This window comes from Arvicanthis niloticus, chromosome 6 (assembly GCF_011762505.2).
Source record: "Arvicanthis niloticus isolate mArvNil1 chromosome 6, mArvNil1.pat.X, whole genome shotgun sequence".
Classification (NCBI taxonomy): domain Eukaryota; kingdom Metazoa; phylum Chordata; class Mammalia; order Rodentia; family Muridae; genus Arvicanthis; species Arvicanthis niloticus.
In genome coordinates this window covers 90561185-90581682 of record NC_047663.1, presented here as the reverse complement: position 1 = coordinate 90581682, position 20498 = coordinate 90561185, and the positions used below count along the sequence as shown (strand labels likewise).

The following is a 20498-nucleotide window of genomic DNA, read 5'->3' as shown; positions in this document are numbered from 1 at the left end:
GTGACTTCTTTGCTGGCCTCCTGCTTCTTGCATGTCACCCCCAGGTGTCAGTATTCCTTTCTGTGGTTAAGTATCCTGTTGTATAGGTAGAGCAGAGTTTTTCTGTTACTCAGCTGACTGGTGTTTGGGTTGTTCCCACCTTGGGGCTGTTAGGAATGAAGCTGCTATGAACATTTGTATACAGGTTTGTACATGTGCTTCATTTCCTGGGAGCATTTTGTTGTTAATTTGTCACTTTGTTGCCACTCTGTCTGAAGAGACAGTCACCACACCTTCCAGTATTCCAGTAGGATGCTTGTGGGAATGAGCACATTGGTAGCAGCCTTCTGTGAAGTCTTGCTGAGCCCAGCATCATCTGGATCCTTTCACACCTACTTGACCCCTCTCCTTTGGCCATATTCTAGTCTTTTACATGGCTCTTAATTATTTGTTGAAAACTGAACATATCAGATAGACTTGAAGCTAGGAAACTAACATTCTCACCAGCAGAAGAAAGCTGGGTAATTTAATGGTATAAATTTTCTATAAATTCATAGAAAATAATATATATGAATGTCATAATCGAATGGCAAATTTCTAATGGATGCCCTGTGGTTAGAGCAGACCTTGGGTAGAACAGCCACAGAGGTGTCTGCCTGCCAGTTCACAGCTCACATCTATCAGTATTTTAAGATTGTTCTACAATGTACATATTTTACCTTTTTAAAGTTTTTAAGTTGTTTTTTAAACAACAAGAAGTGGCTATGGCCTCTCATGGGGGCATTTAGATAGTTCCTGCCTGTGTCTCTCATGGGGGCATTTATGTAGTTCCTGCTTGTGTCCCTCCTGCTTTGTTTATACATTTGATTCTCCCTACATGGTACTGAAGTGGGGCTCCAGGAAGAACCTTCTGGCGGTGAGCAGCGCTGAGTCCGTGTCCATCCTCAGTGAGCAAGCCATGTCATCACACTTCCACCAGCAAGTGGCTGCCGTGCAGATCTCCCCAAGCCTAGTCAATGTGTCTTTCCTGTCCACGGGGGGCACACACAGCCTGCGCACCGACATGCACATCAGTGGAGTATTCGCCACCAAGGTGACTGCTGAGGGTGCCTGTGGGCGTTAGATAAGGGTCTTCTATGTAGGCAGAAGAACTGCCTGCTGGGGCATTAGGGTAACTCAAAGCAGCTTAAGCCATTCTCATGCCCACCCTGGCTCACCACCCTGAATGTCCACGTGTGTCATATTTATAAAGAAAATACTAAAAGCACACAAGCGTTTTAGGTCTAAACCTGTATCCATGGAAGATGCAGTGACCTGAAGCAGGCTCCCAGCATGGTGAGCCTCAGTGATGCAGGAAGAGGGTGGCCGTGGAACACACAGTGGGTCTGTGGTCTGTGTCGTACTCTTTCTTACCTCTGCTTTCCGGCACCCATGTTCCTGTAGGATGCTGTGGCTGTCTGGAATGGAAAACAGGTGGCGATCTTTGAACCTTCAGGATCCACCTTAAGAAATGCAGGTTAGAATCTCTTTATGCTCGGAGAGGGCTCCTCTGTCCTGTGAGTCCCAAGGAGCAAGGATGCATACCTTTATCTCAAGGATGACTAGAACGGCAGGCGCTAAGATGTCTTCTGTTGTGTGTGTTGTCAACCTCCCTGACTGACATGCTCCTCAGCACCTGTGGCAGGGCCATAGAAACCCCCAGAGTTCCTCATGATGTGGGCATGTGCTGTCAGGCTCGCTGTCCTACATGTTGAGCTCCTGGAAACACCTTCAACCAGGGGAGAGGAAATCAGGCTGATAAGCAGGGTGGGTCGGCGAGTTGAATCTCCCAGATCAGGCCTAGGCCCGAGGAACCTCCGTACTTCCCTAAGTTTGAGCAGACGTTCCTTTGGTGTCTCCTTTCCTTCTTTTTTATTGTATTTTCATGTCTCTTGGCTTTACATTTTTAGTGTTTGTACTATCTTTTTTTCTTTTTTATTCTAGAACTTTGTACAAGATTCAGGTAAGATAGTCTCCTCAAGGAGTTACCATGAGAACTAGGCCTAGTAGGGATTCCACACACACAGGACTTGTACCATGCTGCCGCTGTTTCATTGCTCACTTTTCATTTCAGGGACATTCCTGTGTGAAACATCAGTGCTAGCCATGTACGAGGAAAGCATTTACACTGTGGAGCCAAACCGACTCCAAGTCCGGACCTGGCAGGTGAGTGACTGTTGACAGTGAGTGTGACGATAAAGTTGAGCCACGTTGAAAATACTATCTTTCCATCAGGTGGCTCACTGCAAAATACAGGCTCCGGGGTAGCCTACCCATCCATGGCTATGACCTCTGAAAGAGGAAGACAGAGTTAGATCCTTTTTCAGGGACAAGGTCCATTTCACTGGACCTTGACTATACAGAGGAGGAAATGCATGTCAGTTTACCATACATCCTGAAGGCTTTGTGCTGTCAGTTTAGATGACGTTTCTGGATGAGCCATTCTCCGTGTGAGAATGAAGCCAGAATGGGAGTACCTTCTATACTGTACAGTAGTTCAGTGCTGGCCTCTTACAGTGACCAGCCTCAGCACAGCATCTGTGTCAGACATCGTCCCTGTCTGCACTCCGTTGTGCCTGGCTAGAGCCCAGGACTGACACGGTACTGACCTGCTGTGGCTGCCGCAGCACGTTTCCACAAAACAGTGGCTTAAAGGAAAAGAAGGTATTTTCCTCTCACGTTCTGGAAATCAAATCCTAAATCTAGGTTGGTCAGAGCAAGTTTCTTCAGAGAGCTTTGCCAAGAAATTGTTCCCATCTCTTGAAATTTCCAGGAGCTGGTGGTCCTGTCAGTCTGTGGTTCCTTGGTTTGCAGAGGTTTCCGTAGATTCTGATCTGTTCTTCACATGTCGCTTTCCTATATCATATTTCCTATGTCTTCTCTTCATGTCTGATAAAAACACTTTGAAAGCATGTAAAGATGGCTCAGCAGTGAAGAGCACTTGTTCTTACAAATACTGGGTTCTGTTCCTGGTGGCTCACAACCATCCATAGCTCCAGTTCCAGGGGATCAGCTACTCTCTTCTGATCTCCAAGAGAGATCCAGGGCATGTATGTGGTATGCAGATATACATGTGATTGAAACATGCATACACACAAATCTTTAAAACAAATAGCAGACTTTCACTAGAGTATATAGTTCACTGATGGGCTGTGTGCTTAGCATGAAGAGGGACCTGGGTCTCATCCAGAGCACAGAAACCAAAATTTCTTGTCAGTGGTTTTAGGACTCGTTCTAACTCAGAAGGATTTCATCTGAAATTCTTGGTGCTGGGAGTATGGATTATTACAGTGTCTAGATTGGACAGAGCCCTGAGGTGCATTCCCAGAACCATAAAAATAAAGAAAGCCTTGATTTACTTACATCTGCAAAGACTCTCTCATAGCAACAAAAGTCCTGCTGTGAAAGGGTCTTTGCAGATGTAATTTTGGGAGGCAACTGTTCAACTAATTATGTGAAGCAATGTTTTATGACAAGATTGAGAGTCTGTCTATAGTTTTATACAAGTGGGGGGGGCAGGGAGGGAGAGGGAGGGAGGAAAGGAAGACTGTATGCACATATACATGTTGTACATGGGGGGTTCAGAGGACAACATCAGGTATTCGTCTTCTTGCTCCTTCAGCTTTTCACGTGAGACAGGGTCTCTCCTTGACCTGGAACTTCACCACATGTGCCAGGCTAGCTTTCCCACAAGCTTCCAAGTATCTGCCTGCCTCAGCCTCCTGTCCCACCATTACTAGGATTCAGGGACGTGCCATTGTGTCTGGCTTTATGTGGGTTTTGAGGAACTACATTCTAATCTTCATAAGCCATCTCTCCAGTCCTGGAGTGGATTTTTTTTTCTCTCATACAACATGTCTGAACTGCAGCCTCCCCTCCTCCCAGCTCCCCTCCCCCGCTTCTCTCCCAGATCCAGTTGCTACTCTATTTCCCTTCAGTGGTTTTTATGTGGGACTTTGAGTTGTTTCTTTGAGTGTTTGCTTCACTGAGATTGTCATATACATCATCTTGTGCCTCATGTGCTGCTCATGTAGGCCCTGGCATCATGCTGTTATTTCTGGTGACAGGCAGTGAATGCCAGACATAATCAGTGCCAGGGGAAAGACTGAAGTGAGAAGGTGTGTGGACATTAGGTAGTGAGGAAGCACCATGTGCCCTTACACCCTCCTGGAAAGAAGGAATGGGCGCTAGTCTAGATCATAAGATGGCATGTTTTTCTATAGCCTATAGGTTCAGGAGAGCAGAGAGGCTAGAAGGCAGAATGTCTGCACCCACTGGGCAGCCTATATCTAGAGCCACTGTTTCTCCTGCCTGTGCTGTTTCTCATTCTCTGACGTTTGCACTCTGGCTTTAACAGTCTCAAATGGAGTGTCAGCTATGGATGTGGAGACGATAAAGGGTGATAACTTGTGCTTTCTTTGGAGAGTCAGTTATGTCAAATGATGTTTTGTTGGGGCACACAGGTGAGGATGTTTTGCTAAAGCAAGCACATGAAAGAATGTTTTCCTGAAGCAGACACATAAAAAGACACATTATGTTTAGAAGAAGTATAAATATAACCCCCAGACAGTAGACAGTGCTGGATGGCATTGGTATGCCTTGCCATTTCTTATTGGTCATTGTTTGCCATGACTTTATAAAAAGAAATGCACCAAAAAACTTCTGGTGGCTTCTTGCTGCTTCTGGAGATTTGGGGTGATTGGCCCAGTGAAGTAGATATTTTTCTAGATATGTCAGACTAGATTTATTCCAAAGAACTATTTCTAAGAAGGTCCACTTCGCCTGTATTGTAATAACTTCTCTTTTCCACTGCCTCTGGTGGGTGATGGGCTAGAAGGGAGGTTAAAACGTTTTAAATCCCTTATTAAAAGTAGGTTTTGAAAAATCAAAGCCTACAAGGGAGTACTATTCTTCACAACTGATTAAGGAAAAGCAGTACCAGAGTAGAGACAGGACCTGCAGGTTTCAGGCTCCTCCCCCCGACCTCTTCCTTTGGGTTTTGTTTTGGGTGCAGTGTTTGGAGACAACCCAATCCTCATGCACACACACCACCAGCCTATCTGCCATTTTAGTGTCAGAGACGTCATGTGTGCTGGTTGTGGCCAGTGAAGAAATACTAGTGGTCTCTCTCACATTTCTGTCAAACATCTGCCCTGTCCTTGTAGACCCTTATCTCTCTTCAGGAGGCGGACATGTGTGGCTCAGTGATGAGGTGACTTCAGATACTTTCTTTCCATTTTCTGCACTATTACCTTTAGAGGTTACAGTATGGGTGGTATATGTTCAAAACTGAAGCTAGAGCCCTGGGTGGAATGGAATGAGGCAGGAGGTTGTTGCACTGATGATGTTGGTGTCAGCAGGAATAGGATAGATTTGGCTTGCCTCTTCTGGCTTTGTGTTGATTTTCATTAGAATATAGCTTCTCAAGAAAAACAAAGATGATGACACCCACCATGGAGCTCAATGGAGTCTGAAACCCATGGAGACTCTGAAGGGCAACACAGTGACAGGAAAGGAATCTGCAGAGCCTGCAGTATCTCCAAAACAACTAAAGAGGGAAAAAAGCAAGTCTTAATGGGAAGATGCTTTTAAAAAATGGACTCATGAAGTTGGCAAGAAAGATCACCACAGTCACAAGAGGTGAAGAATGGGGAATCTGTACCCTTCACTGCCCAGTCTCAGCCAGCAGGCTGCAAGCACAGAGGTCATGCCAGATGAGCCTGGAGCTGCAGGCACAGATGACAGGGAGAAGTGTAGAGGCCTGAAGCTCCCACAGAACCAGGGCATGACTGAATAGGGCCAGCCTTGGGCCCACTGGTCAGCCCACAACAGCATGGAGCTGCCACAGCTGCTGCCTGCACTGCTAGGAGACAGAAGCACAGGGCAGCAGCACTGCCTGAAATCTGGACACAACAGTCATGCCCAGGGGCTGGCCCTGAGGACAGGGTGGTTTGCAACAGCCTGGAGCTCTCTCAGAAACATTTCATTACTGAATAGGGTCGGCCCTAGGCCCACCAGCCACTTGGTCCCCAAACATGGAGCCACAGTGGCTGTAGCCTGTGCTACTTGCCCTGCAGGTAGATGGAGAGTGGGGGCAGGAGCAACCACGCTGCCCGCAGGCTCTGAACACCAAGGTTGAGCCTAGCAAGCCTCAGAGTGGCAGACATCTGGGACATGGAGATACATGGCAGCCAGGAGTGCACACAGAACCAACCCCCAGATGTTCTGCCTAGTTGCAACTTCACCCTGACTCTGAGCAACAGCAGGATAGCCAATACAAGTTGGGACAATAGTCCAGTATTGATGGTGCTTCAGAAACCAGAAACTTTGAACTAGACCAACAACTCGTTGCAATGAATATTTGAATGTAAAGCTGTTTGGGAAAAAAAAAAAAGTACTGTGTGACACACTGACGTTTCCAATACCACTTTAACAAAGGATTATGTGATGGAGAGGTGGGAAAGATGGAGGAACAGAGCCATGAGTGTATGGTGGAGAGAGGCTGAAGAACTGGAGATGTGGCGATGGAGACTGGTGTGAGAGGGGGTTGCAGTAGACAGGGGAGCATGATTCTTGCTGAGTGGGGCCCACGGAGTAATGTGCAACAGCCTGGAGCTTAGCAGATTCAGCCCTGAACAGCTGCACAATCGCCCTGGTTCTGAGCAACGACAGGATGTCTGAGGTGAAAAATAGTTTACATTCTGGATTGGACTCCTGGAAAGACCTCTGTGGTCGGCCCCTGGAGGCCACATTGGTATCTGTGATCCACTACCCCAGGCCATGGTGTATGTGGATGTGTGTGGTCCAACAGCAGGTGGTCATGTTGATATCTGTGGCTCATGTTGCCACCACAGGACATTTGGATGTCTGTGGTCTGTGCTGCTGCCTGAGGCCATGATGATGTCCTCAGCCCATGCTATGGCAGAGTGCTGTGTTAATGTCATAGTCTGTGCTGCCACTGGAGATCATGCTGAGGTCCATGGCATATGCTGATGCCAAATTCCATGTGGAAGTCTGTGATCTGTGCTCCCGCTGACTGTAAAGGGCAAAGAAACTACTTTTGCAGTGGTGTCAATGCCTGCCAGACTCACAGTTGAAAAGGACATGAAAGGCTCTGTGACAACCCCCAAGCCCCCAAAAGTAACAGCCAAGACACAAAGCCATGGAAGAGAACCCTTAAAACTGTGATAAGGATGCTGAGGTGTAGCTCTCCACAACGGATGGCTTCTGACAGGGGTCCAGGAAGGGAAGGACTCAGTTTCTTTAAGGAGCTGGCCACTGGGAGTTTGACCGTGCTCCAGTGTATGGGCAACACAAATCAGATGCGGTTTTGTTTTTTCTCCTGTTGGTTTTTTGAGACAAGGGTTTGAACCCTGATCATCCTGAAACTCAATCTGTAGATCAGACTGGCTTCAAACTCAGAGACATCCTTCTGCCTCTGCCTCCTGAGTGTTAGGATCAAAGGTGTGCATCCCCACCGCTTGGCCCTTCTTATTTTTGTCAGGAATGGAAAGAGGTTTCAGGGGTTGGGGGCTGCAGACCTGGGAGACTGAAAAGTGAGCCTGATCGGGGTGCATGATGTGAAATTCCCAAAGAATCACTGAAAATCTTATGTAATAAAAAAGAATATAACTTGTGTGCTTGTGTAGTGAGAAGATCAAGGAGTTGGTGGAGGATAAGAGAAGCCAGGGAGGTATAATCAGGAGACTCTGAGGGCCTGCTTCTGGCAGTGAGGGGAGAGAGAAGTCACTCCCACTTCCTGAGTCCAGGCAGGATGTGTGTGGCACCTGAGAAGTGAAAACTATGGAAACAGCAGGTGTGGATAAACTTGACCTGGAGAGTACTGCCTCCTTTCCCACAGTCGTGTACCCATATGGCCCCTGCTCCATCTGCCCACCCTCAAAACATACAACTCTCCATTGTTCATTTCTGACTACCAGACCTAAGGATACACAGTCACTTAACTGCTCAGTACATGTTGTCTCCTTTTCTGGGCTCTCTGATAGCTGGCTTCTTCCTGGTTCACCTCATTTTAAACATTGCCCACAGAAGAGACATTAATTTCTTAAGCATTTTATTGAGATGTAAGATATAGGAAAAAGTGTGGATTGCCTTTCACAAGTGGCATATGTCCAGGATGTAACAGCCATCCTGGCAGAGGTCTTCTCCCCACCTCACTACCCAGAAGACCACGTACCTAACATCCGGCCACATGAAAAGTAATCATGGCCACTCTAACAGAGTGCCCACCCAGACCAAGTCACAGGGACAGAGGTCACCATCTGTCTACCCTTGCTACAGTCCATCATCCTGTGTATGACCACAGAGCACTTCTTAGCTGAGGGGCCTGTGACTCTTTGATCCTTGCCCTGAGGCATATGGCACAAGGCTATACTGAAGACAGACCTGTCTTCCTATGGAACCAACCCCGGTTTAATGCATGCCAGCCCGTTAGTAATCACTACTGGATGTGTGAGTGGAGTGCACGAGATGAATGTTATTCAGGAGAGAAAGGGGGCACCATACAAGTGCACAGCTAACTTGTTCTTCTTTCCCCCAGGGAACTGTCAAACAACTTCTGCTGTTCTCTGAGACCGAGGGGAGCCCCTGCTTCCTAGACGTCTGTGGGACTTTCCTGGTTGCAGGGACAGATTTAGCTCACTTTAAAAGTTTTGATCTTTCCAGAAGGTACAGTTTCCATCCACACACAAGTATTAGATGCTCTTTTGTTTTTTAAGTTATGAGGCAATTTAGTAGTCAGGAAGTTAAAACAAAGTCTTATTTCACATGATACTTTTTTTTTTTTTTTTTTTTTGTCATTTAGAAGAGACCTTTTATTGGTTCTAAAAATTAGCCTCCTTTTCCCTGGACTAGGGGGTTAAATGCACAGGGTGAGAAGCTGTGAGCTGAGCAGCATACCCTGTAGGCCAAGGTCTCAGCAGTCAGAGAAACTAATTTCTGTGACCAGCAGGAAGGTACCAAGAGGATGCTGATATCATCCTTTCTTCTCCTGTCCTCACACAGGGAAGCAAAAGTGCACTGCAGCTGCAGGAACCTGGCCCAGCTGATCCCTGATGTGGGGAGCATCACTTCTCTGAGATGCAACGCCAATGGGAACAAGATCAGCATCCTCCTTAGCAAGGTAAGGCCAACATCCCTGCCGGCCTTCTGGTCCATATGAAGGACCTCCTAGGATAGGGGCTGTGCCTTTGGCCCCTGACAGGCCCTGACAGATATAGTTGTCTGTTCTGTCTCCTTATTAGGTCTTTTGGGTCTTCATGTCTAGCCTTCTCTCTAACCCCTCCTTGCTTCATCCTTTCCTAAGTTTCTCACCGTCTATTGCCTCTCTTCTGCCAGCTTCCATCTTGGGACACACATAGTCTGTTCTTTTTTGGGGGGGGGATTGAGGGGTGGGGAGGATTGTTGTTGATTGTAGCCCTGGCTATCCTGGAACTCACTTTGTAGATCAGGCTGGCCTCCGTCCGTCCCCCGCCTCCCAAGTGCTGGGAAAAAGGCATGTGCCACCACTCCTGGTCCACACTGTATTCTTACATGGTTACATGCACACACTTTCCATCTTTTCCTGCCCTTCTTTGTTTTCCTCAGAATCAGCAGTGTCTTCTTCAGAGAGCTCTTGTTTGTCTCTTCATCACCTAGCACAGCACCTTTGTCACAAGAAAAGACCACTATTAAGCTTACAGTATCTTCTTTTGTCTATATAAAGTTTTGGCAAAATTTTATCTCACCTTTTCAAAGGACTCACATCCCATTGTGACTCTAGTACCTGCTAGAATAAAGTTTCCTTCTGCATATGTGTTCCTTATTGTTTGAGTAGTCCAGGGCTGTCTTTCAGATTGTGCCCATTGGTGGAAATTCTAAGGAACACCTTGAATTAGCCAGGACGTAAATGCTGATGTCACAGTGGAGGAAACAAGAAAGGGGGGGTGGATCAAGCCCAGCTCCTCCCTTTGCTCAGCTCTTTCATATGTACATGTACATAATAGTCTTCCTGGCAAGTATTCAGAAGAACAAGTAGGCATGCTAAGACAACAGCGAGAACGTCATCATCGTCACTTGTGCTTTGGTGTCTTACTGACCCTATCTTAAAACAGGATTTAGCAGTAGCCTGAGAGGTACTGCAGCTAAAAACCCTGACCCTAAGGGCAGCTCAGCTGGAACAGGGGAAGAGGAGTGGGAGTTGTTAAAGTAATACAAAAGTAATAAGGACACAAAGTGGAGGCAGCGTGAGACCCATAGTGGAGAGTCCTCCAGACCCAGGCAGGGAACGCTGGAACACTGTGAAGAGGATATCCATGACCCTCCAAAATCCCTGTGTGCAGGGGCTGGAGTGATGACTCAAAAGTTAGGAGCACTTGTTGCTCTTACAGAGGACCTGGGTTGTGTCCCAGCACCCACCTAGTGGTTCGCAACCATCCTTAACACAAATGCCAGGGGATCTGACAGCCTCTTCTGTCCTCTTTGGGCACCAGACACACATGCTACACATACATACATGTAGGCAAAATGCTCGTGCACATAGAATCAAAGAAATTTTTTCAAAGTTTTTCTTTGACATCTTTAAAATGTGTCGTCATTCGGTAAGGGTGGACAGAATCCCCTGGGCAGCTCAGCAGCCTAGGACAGCTGAGCCTCAACCCAAGATCCGGTTGTTTTCTTTCACTTACCAAGCACTCTGATGAGGGGCAAGGTCCAAGCAGTTTTCAGAGATGGCATAAAAGAACCCTCAGCTGGGCCTTTGTTACTGCCTATGCTGCCTCCTGGGACCTGGGCTGCTATGTCTCCAACTCCTTCTACTACACAGCATTACAGGCTCAGTGTGCCCTGGGGATGCTGACATTTCTTTATCTTAAAATAGGGTCTCTAAACACTTGAGGTGAGAACCTGTGTAACGTAAAGTCAACCCTTTAAGTGAGCAATTAAGTGGCACTTGGCACATTTGCAGTATAGTACAGCTGCCCCTCTGGCTGGTTTTAAACACCTTCCCTCCTGTCACCCTCAAGCCTGCTCACTGCCTCTAGGTTTTCTTGTTCTGGACATGTTATAAAGTGTGTGGCCTTCTGAGTCTGGCTTCTCTCACCTGTGTCACATTTTGGGGCTTATCCACATTGCAGCATGTGTCTGAGATGTTTGGACAGACACTTTTCTCCACTGATCTGTCGATGCTCACGTGGTGACTCCCACATCTCGCTCTCATGACTGGTGCTTCTGTGAATTAACAATGGATGCAGCCCCTTAGAAGCTCCTCAGCACTGTGAGCCACAGGCAGTCCAACAGGAGCAGCCAGGCTTCTGTGCTCCGGCTGCTGGTCTCTACTAGGATCTCTACTCGTGTCAGCTGCCCAATGGAAACAATCATCACCGCCATCTTTGTGATGTTTATTTCATTTGTATTCAGTTGTATGAGTAATACTTTTGCCATAAATCCAGATTCCTTTTGAGTCCCTTGGTTAATCTACCTCCAGGCTGAGCATGGTGGCATATGCCTTAAATTCCGGCACTCAGAAGGCAGAGGCAAGCAGATCTCTGTGAGTTCAAGGCCAGCTGGGTCCAAGTTATCCAAGGCTACATAGTAAAGGAGTAGCTGACAATTTTTTAGACTGTTCTAAGTTTTCTGAAATTACAAAGTATTAACTAAGAAGCTATTTCAGTAAAACCCTATTTTTGTTTTCTTATTTTAAATCTCCAGTCAAAACTGAGAGTGGCTCACAACTTTTTAGACTTTGTTCTAAGTTTTCTGAAATTACAAAGTAATAACTAAGAACCTATTTCACTTGGCTTAATAATAAAGAATTAAGTTATTGTTCTGGTAGTGTGCCAATTACTGGAAGCCAAAGTGGCTGGCAACAGGTGCAGTTCCCCTAAGTACATGCTGTCAGTCCCTTGGGCACAGTTCCTAAAGGACTCCCCACTCCCGCACCACTATGTCTTCTCTTTCCTAGGTTGATAACAGTCCTGATTCTAAAATCTACATCTATGATGTTGAAATGGACACAATGAATGTCTTCGACTTCAAGACTGGACAGATTGGACAGATACAGACTCTGCCCTTTAATGAGCCGCCGACTAATGAGTAAGATTACAGCTGAGAGGGTTTTGATGAAAACAGTATATGCCTAATTGTCCAACTTACTAAGTTATATTTGAATTTCAGAACCTTCCAGAAGTTACTAGTAGAAAAACCAAATAGTAAAACCAACAAGTGAACAGTTGAAGTAGATTTAAGTTCTTGGCCTCTGCTCCAGGGTTGAGATTATGGAACTGGCTTAGTAGAAACTCAAACTATGGAGCCTCTCCCCAAACATCTCTAGAAATGTCCCAGAGCCGAGTGGCTACAGTCCTACCAGCAACTCTGACCGGAAAGAGGCCTTTGTAGAGAATGTTTTTAGAGAAAATAAGAAATAACTGTGGGTTGTTTTTTTTTGTTTTTTTGTTTTTTGTTTTTTGTTTTTTTTTTTTGGAGGGGGGGTTGGTGTAGCATGTAAATATAGTTTCTGCTACAGAAAGCATGTTCTTGAGATGTCAAGCACTTGTAGACTTTGCTACCATCTGTATTTAATTCTCTGTGATGTGAATCAGGTGTGAGGTGCGCCTACAGTGGCGTGAGTGCAGAACACAGATCAAGTGGGAACCTGAGGCTTGCCTTGGAGCCCACAGAGAATTGAGGAACGGGCACGAGCAGGGTTTCATGCGTGGCTCACTTTTTCTGTCATCCCTTTTGTACTGTTCTGCTGCTGTTGCTGTCTTTGTTGTTTGATTGACTGTGGTGCTGAGGATGAATCCCTGAGCCTGGTGTGTGCTAAGTATAACCCTACCCTGAGTTACACCCCAGCCCCAGGCTTACTCCCAATAACTCTGGCAGGTTCCTCCTTCTTGGCTCAGATCTTCCTGCACAATATACCATGAATTCTTCCTGCCTCTCCCGGACTCCTGCCTGGACCCTTCTCTGGAGCCTCCTTTCAGCGGATTGCTCTCCTTCTCATCTCTGTTGGTGCCTTAGGACAACAGCTCCTTCCCTTTCCACCTAAGTGAGCCACTGATCTGCTTCAGAATGTGGGCACCCCTCAGACTGACACAGCCCAATCCAGGGTCCAAAATCTTTGGAACTAACATTTCCCTTACTCCCTCCTGCCAGTTCCCCTCTTTATCTGGTGAAATGTCTTCTAATTCTCCTCTCTGCCTGATTTTCATGGCTTCTCTTTCAAGAATAGGCAGCATCCTCTGCCTGTTCCAATTCTGTCAGGCCAGTCTCTCTGGCCAGACTCCTCATAGTACAAAGGACACAACTTGTGTCTGGTATCTTATAGGTCCTTATCTTATAGGTATATGTTCCATCCTAAATTCTGTGCGTGTCACATCAGTTACACACAGAGCTAAGCAGGCCACGGCCTGTGGGCACACCACCAGTGCTGGTGGTGTCTATGAGAGGTCTATGTTTCTTATAGGAGTGGGTCCTTCATAACCACCAAGGGCCACTGAGCCCCAGCAGTGCCATCATCCACCCTGGGTTTACTGCACTCCTCTCAGGGTGCATGTAAGAATGCTGACTAGTCCCTTTCCTCAAATTTCTTTTTTTTTTTTTTTTTTTTTTTTTTTTTTTTTTTTTTTGCATGTGATTACCCTGCCTTCATCTTCCAGATAGCTGAGACTAATGGCATGTATCACCATACTCACTTCCTGTTGAGATCTCCAGTCTTTGCCCCCTGGTTCACTGAGCTCCCTGTGTCCCCCTAAGCCAGACTTCACAAGCCCTTTCTCCTCTGTTTCTCAAAGCCTGCAAGAAAGTGTTCTGATAGACTGACTGTGTGGCGGTGAGTGGCCCAAAGGTGCTCCAGAAGCCATACACTTGCCAACAGTGTTGTCACCTGCTGGCATTGACTGACAGGATTGTGAGCGGGTATGTGCAGCAGCAGTAGAAGTCCTCCTCTCTGAGTTGGGGCTGGGTTTTTCCTTCTGTTTTAGGACCCACTTCTTTATGAATGAGAGCCTAGCAAGTTACGTTCCTGTGAACCATTTCTGGGATCAGAGTGAGCCTAGGCTGTTTGTGTGCGAGGCCTTGCAGGAGGCACCTGGAGCCCAGCCACAAGCTGTGGACAAGCAACCCCATGTGGAGGAAGGCACATGCCACAAGGTACCTTCTGCTTTGCTATGTCACCTGTTTATGGTCACCATTTGCAAGATAATGTCTTCCTGGCATAGCTTATGGGACAGTTACTGGGAAAATTCATTCATGAATAAGATCACTGTGTTACCAAGATCATTTCCAAAAACAAAGCCTCACAGACCTATTCTGAGCCACTTTTCTTGTCTAGTCTGACCCCAAATATTGATTTCTTGATTTTCTTAACTGTTCCATATTACTCCTTCTCTGTGGGCAGAGCACTTTATAGATAGTCAGTATGAATTAACGGTAATGTGTTAGCACATACTGAGATTGGGTCTGAGATACAGCTTTAAGTCTATCACTGCTAATAACCTGACCTCAGTCACTGTCTCTGCCCTCCTCACTGCCTACCCTCCTGTAGGGTTCAGCCTCCATGTAGATATGTTCTTGCTTCTAGAACAGTACACTCGTAGGGACTGGGACTCTGATATTTTGCTAGGCTTATGTTTTATAAGATGTCAGCTGTGCCTCAAAAGTAAAGCAGTCTGTGTGACTCTGTAACCCACCTTCCTCTCAGAACAGTTTGCATGCACAACTCCCCCTGTTGTTGTTCAAGGACTCTTTTTTTTTTTTTTTTTTTTGGTTTTTCGAGACAGGGTTTCTCTGTGTAGCCCTGGCTGTCCTGGAACTCATTCTGTAGACCAGGCTGGCCTCAAACTCAGAAATCTGCCTGCCTCTGCTTCCCAAGTGCTGGGATCAAAGGTGTGCACCACCACTGCCCAGCAAGGACTTATTTTTTTGATGGAGGCATTCTCCTCATAGATGGGAGTCTGCCCCTGAGACCATCTGAAATCAGTGAGTGCCCTGAGAATATCAGGAACAAATCCTGTCCTTGATTCTCAAGTTTCAGAATGATAAAATAGATAAAACTGGCTTCTGTAACACTGGGATGAAGGAAATATTGCCAGACTGTATACCCTGAAAAGGAATTGAGAAGAGAATAGGGAATTATGTTGCTGAATTTAAAACAGAGCAACACTGCCCTGTGTCTTCCAGGAAGAAGTGTTGATTCTCTCATTCTTTGCTTCTGAAGAACATGGCTTCCTGCTCCATGACAGCTTCCCCCGGCCTTCAACCTACCAGAACCTTCTGGGCATGGAAGTGCCTCACTATTACTTCACAAAAAAGGTGGGAATGCCTGGTACCTGCAGTTATTCTTGTCCTCTCCCTTCCCTGGTGGATTCTTTCATGTGTCTCTAGTATGCTTGAGATGTGAGTGGCCCCTTCCCTCTTGGCTTTCCTTCTAAAGGCAAACTTTAAGCCTTTGTCATTTCCTTGTATTCTAGCTGGATTTTTTTAGAATAAATATCCCTATATTCTTCTTGAGGAATTTAGGAATTACAAGTGATACAAATCTCCCTGATCCCAGCCCAGGTGAGAGATGCTCACGGTATAGCAGCTGCTGTCACAACTCAGGTTTCTGTACCTAGACGTAAATGAGGCCCATGCACATTTATAAGTTTTTGAAGGAGTGGGGTAAGCAGACACTAGCACACATCCTGACCCATTTGTTTTATGTGCCAGAGATCCATTTTGACTTTGGTTCTAAAATGACACATTGCATGGACTGAGTCCAGGCAGTCCCACGCTGCTGGGTCCATTTTTACCAGCTGCTAGGTCTTCAGCTCTGGGCTCCATTGCCACCTGAGAGGTGGTAGCTGTGGTGACTGCAGGCAGCTGCTGCTGCTTCTTTCTTTTTCTTGCCTTCTTTCAGTACAGAGGGTCAAACTCAAGCCCTCAAACACATGGAGCTACACCCCACAAACTTACCTGAGGGAATTTTTCCACATAGGAGCTAGTACCTGTGGGGCCAAGGTCGGGCCTCTGGGGCTGGAGCTGTTGGTGAGCTCCACACTGGTCTGCAGCTGCTGCTGTGGCTTGGATCTCCTGAACTGAAGAAGCCGCCCTCTTACTGGACCCACATCTTCTGGAAAAAATGTACACATTATCCATATCATGTCTCTTTTTTTAGCATACCAGAAAAGTGGAGGGAGAGTACCTATACTGTCAGCTTTTACTCTTGACCTAGGTGTTTCTGTGTCTCCCTATATGGCGATGCAAACAGCAGTCTTTAAAATGATCCCTGCGCTGTTCTCATTGTCTGAAAGGAACCTTCCTATCTTTTTAAAAATGGCTTTTAATTGTATGTATATGTGTGTACATGTGAGTATATACACATGAGTACAGTGCTGTGGAAACCACGGGCGGTACAAGTGGTGGTGAATCCCCTGGGTGATGGGAACTGAACTGCAGTTCTCTGCAAGAGCATTGAGTACTGTGAACTGCTGAGCCATTTCTCTAACCTCCTCTCTCTGTTTTTCCACTTTCTTTCTTGCAAAGTTTTATCAGTGTGCCCTAGGGTGGCCTTGAACTCACAGTACTCCTGCCTCAGCCGCTGGAGTGCCGAGATTGCTAGGACTTCAGATGTTTCCAACTGTGGCAGACTGAGCCTTTTGTTACTTTTGTAGTCAAAAGTGAGTAGTAGGATTGGCCCCAGGGAGACAGAGTAAAGCCCGGACCTATGCAGTCCCCTCCACACAATCATAAGCTAGTGAAACCTTACCATGTAGACTGTCAGGCAGTCACAAGCTTACAAGCTGCACTCAGCTCTTGCCAGAGCTGCTAGTCACTTTAGAGGAACTGCTGCAGAGAATAGTGCAGATGTGGTTGCTGCCCCGCGACTCGTGACTGTTTACTGATCAGCCTCTAGTTTTAAGATCTGCAAACATACATATATAATGATACACATGTCTTAATAAAGACAAATCTAAGACAGTCAGTTCCAGTTCTCCCAAGTTAGCACATGTGGTGGTATCTATCACACAGTCACTAGAAGCTTGTGTGTGAGCAGTTTGCATGTTACATTTTCATATGCCTTGAAAATGGGGCTCATGACTGTGACAACTGGGAAGGTGTTCATGTGATTTGTGTAGTTCTGGGAGTCCTTTCTCTGTCAGTGCCGGTATCCCTAATGCTTTGTTTTTAAATAGAACTCCTCCACCATACTGATAGATTTTTCATTCTTGTTTTGTGTTCTTTGATTTAATTTCCCCGTGACCTGAAAACAGAATTTTGAAAGCTCTTTTGAGTGCTCTCTGTTGAATTTTCTAAGTTAATTTCACATTCTGCACTTGTGTTTCGTCTACACATTTATGCATGCTTTCTTTTTTCTTGGCTCCCTCTCTGCCTGCATTCATAGTTGTTGTTCCACAGAAGAGGCGTCTATGATGCGGTCGTAAGTACGAAGCCCCAGGTTGTGGCTTGTCACCTTGGTTTTGTCATGTCCCTGAGACGCTTTTCTTCTCACTGTGTCATGTGTGCCATTCCTGCTCACCTGCGTAGGAAACTTTCCTGGAGGTGAGGGCTTTTGGTTTTGTCACGGAGTCCATCAGTTCTTAGTCTGGTGTGTACCTGTGGCATGTGGAACCATTGCATATGATCTCCAGATGCAGGGAATGCTTGATCCACCTATGTTTGTAATCCAGGTAGTATCATTAGTTTACCCTGCAAAGTGCTGCCAAGGAATAGCCTGAAGGCATTGTGTTTCTTTAAAAGCTGCTCTTCCTCTGTTTGCTGACAGGCCATTCTTCAGTCTCCTTTTCCACAGGTTTTCAGTACCCATACATCCCAGAATGCTCTGGGAGAGTCCAGTATTCTTAGTTCCAAGCACCCTTATCATGTGATGTCAGGTTGCTCTAGTCTACTCTGACATAGGATTAAAAGTCTCTGCCTCCCATCCAAATACCATGAGGTCCAAGCCCTGTTTAACTCCCTGTTTAAGATGAGACAGGTTCAGATGTGCTCTGGGCAGTGTGGCCATAGAAAGTAGTTCCTCACAGATCAGTAACAAGGAGCTAAAATAAGAAGTATGGTGCATAAGCAAGGAATTCCAAGGCTCCCCAGGGTGCTCGCACAGTAAACTGTGTTCTCATTAGAACCGTACCAGGGATGATACTGTATCAGTGTGAAGGACAGCATCCAGCTTGGTGCACAATTAGCCAAACTCTTCTGTTACCTAGTTGGTATTATCGTGTGTGTGTGTGTGTGTGTGTGTGTGTGTGTGTGTGTGTGTGTGTGAGAGAGAGAGAGAGAGAGAGAGAGAGAGAGAGAGAGAGAGAGAAACTCAAGCTGCCATCAACAGAACCTTTGCTTATGCCCTATGCTGTATCTAGAAGGGTTTTCCAACTACAAGGCATGATAAATTCCACCAGATTTTCAGAGTCCAGGTCAAATGTTGGTTCCTCCTAGGGCCTTCTCACTGGGCCTACCAGGTGGACTCAGAAGGCACAGTGAGATTGAATTGTTCATGACATCTGAGCTGGAAAGGGAGGTGGTTGAAGCCACCACTTGGTTAGTCATGTGACAGATATGTGCTAGAGTGTGCATACAGAACAAATGGTCTGCAGAGAGAAGGAAGTGCCCACACTGGAGAGAAGCACAGATACAGAAGCTGAGAGCAATAGACGAGCCATGGCAGGGGAGTGGGCTCCTCAGGTTCCTCCAGTTCAAGAAAGACAGGCTACTTTTCTTTAACTTTAAGGGATACGTGTGTATCTGACTTTAGTTAAGTCACTTAAACTGATAAAAGTCTTTATGATGAATGAAACTCTAAGAGATGGAGGTTGAAAGAGTTATTTTTAATGTGAGACTCTGATATTACTAAATTAGAGGCTGACAAACAAGTTTATACCTGGACAGCCTTTGTTTACCTGAAAACAAGGACCCAAAGCTTTGCATTTCCAGTGACCTTAAAGGTTTCTTCAGGCCCTGTGGTAACCATTAGGCCTATGATTATATACATATGCATCCCTGCATATAGATTTCCCAGTGGTTGTTTGAATATAGGGAGGTAAGACTGAGTGCAGGCATTAGCTTTACATATTGTTTGACAAGCTTATGGGGCCTTTGTCCTCCAGCCTGGAGAAGCAGACAAAGAAGACAGAGTGGATTCTGGGCACTACCACATCCCTCAGATGGTAGCCAAGAGGCCCCTACGAGACTTTGTGGGGCTGGAGGACTGTGACAAGCCTACTAGGGATGCCATGCTCAACTTCAGCTTCTTTGTCACCATTGGAGACATGGATGAAGCTTTCAAATCTATCAAACTCATCAAGAGGTAAGGAGCCCCTCACTCGTGCCAGAGGTCATATGCATCCTCCCCAGAGCCTTCAGCCCTTTTAATGCCTTCTTTTCCAAAAAGCTTTCTTACACTTATTTTATATGTGTGAGTGTTTTACTTGCATATATGTATATGCACCACATGCATGCCTAGTGCCTGAGTCAGAGGGCATCTGATGCCCAGGAGCTACAGTCACTGGCGATGATGAAGTGGGTACAGGTCTCCCATTAGAGCCGCAGTGTTCTCAATCACTAAGCCATCTTTCCAGCCCATTTTTTGCCTTCTTTGTCAATTTTATTTTAAGCTGACAGCCCTTCTGTGATCATATTACAATGTTTAACTGTTTTTCTACTCAATGAAACACCCATCAGGCCCAAGGACATGGGACGCATCTGGCGCACTGTGTACTGGCTGCAGCAGGAATGCTTGATGCCTGGTATTGGTGGTGCTGGGAGCCTGTAGCTGTTCCTTTATTACTTTTTTTTATTTTAAAGTATTCAAAATATTCTGGTCAAAAGTTCTGCAGGTACTAAATATTCCTCAAAAGTATTAGTAAACACCAAAACTATCAATGACCTGCAGTTAAATTATAGGAAAGCAATGCTAACGATCTAGATGTGCTGGCTCGCTCTTAGAACCCCAGCACTTAGGAGGCCGAAGTAGAAAGATTACTGTAAGTCTGAAGCCAGCCTGGACTGTGTAGTGAATTCCAGGCCAGTTTGTGGTGCAGAGTAAGACCCCATCTTAAAAAAGAAAAAAGGCCATCTGCAAGTACTTTGTCCACTCCTAAGATAATTGGGAAAAATCTTAGCATGAGTATTTGACAGACTTTCATTTAAAAGAGTAAAATAAAATATGGGAGAGTTATACCATGAGAAAGGAAAAGTTGCCAGGCAAAGTGGCTCCCAGCACTGGGGAGGCAGAGGCAGGCAGATCTCTGAGTCTGAGTGCAGCCTGGTGTACACAGTGAGTTTCAGAACAGAGCTGTTTATTACAGTTGGAGGAGGGGGGTCCCACACTGGCCGTGTAGACATTTAGCTTGGAGGTGACCACCAAGGCCACCCTTTCCTGGATCACTTTCATTTAGACTATGGACATGATCACAACCTAAAGCAGACTGCATGGCCACTTCTAAACCTTTAAAGTACTTCATATAGACAGATACACAATACTGATGTGT

General features: G+C 46.0%; 1 protein-coding gene across 4 annotated transcripts in view; it reads left to right on the top strand.

Annotated features, from left to right (window-relative positions):
* Ift140 (intraflagellar transport 140) overlaps positions 1–20498 on the top strand; it is an 87242-nt gene that overhangs the window by 23104 nt on the left and 43640 nt on the right. For 3 of the 4 annotated variants that reach the window (XM_076937159.1, XM_076937160.1, XM_034507484.2), the window contains exons 10-19: positions 869–1072; positions 1423–1495; positions 2093–2184; positions 8579–8706; positions 9043–9160; positions 11978–12108; positions 13998–14166; positions 15196–15327; positions 17399–17434; positions 19116–19315. In XM_076937159.1, the coding sequence (XP_076793274.1) occupies positions 869–1072; positions 1423–1495; positions 2093–2184; positions 8579–8706; positions 9043–9160; positions 11978–12108; positions 13998–14166; positions 15196–15327; positions 17399–17434; positions 19116–19315 (1283 nt within the window). The remainder of the gene's footprint in view (positions 1–868; positions 1073–1422; positions 1496–2092; positions 2185–8578; positions 8707–9042; positions 9161–11977; positions 12109–13997; positions 14167–15195; positions 15328–17398; positions 17435–19115; positions 19316–20498) is intronic. The other variant, XM_034507486.1, reaches the window with a different exon arrangement.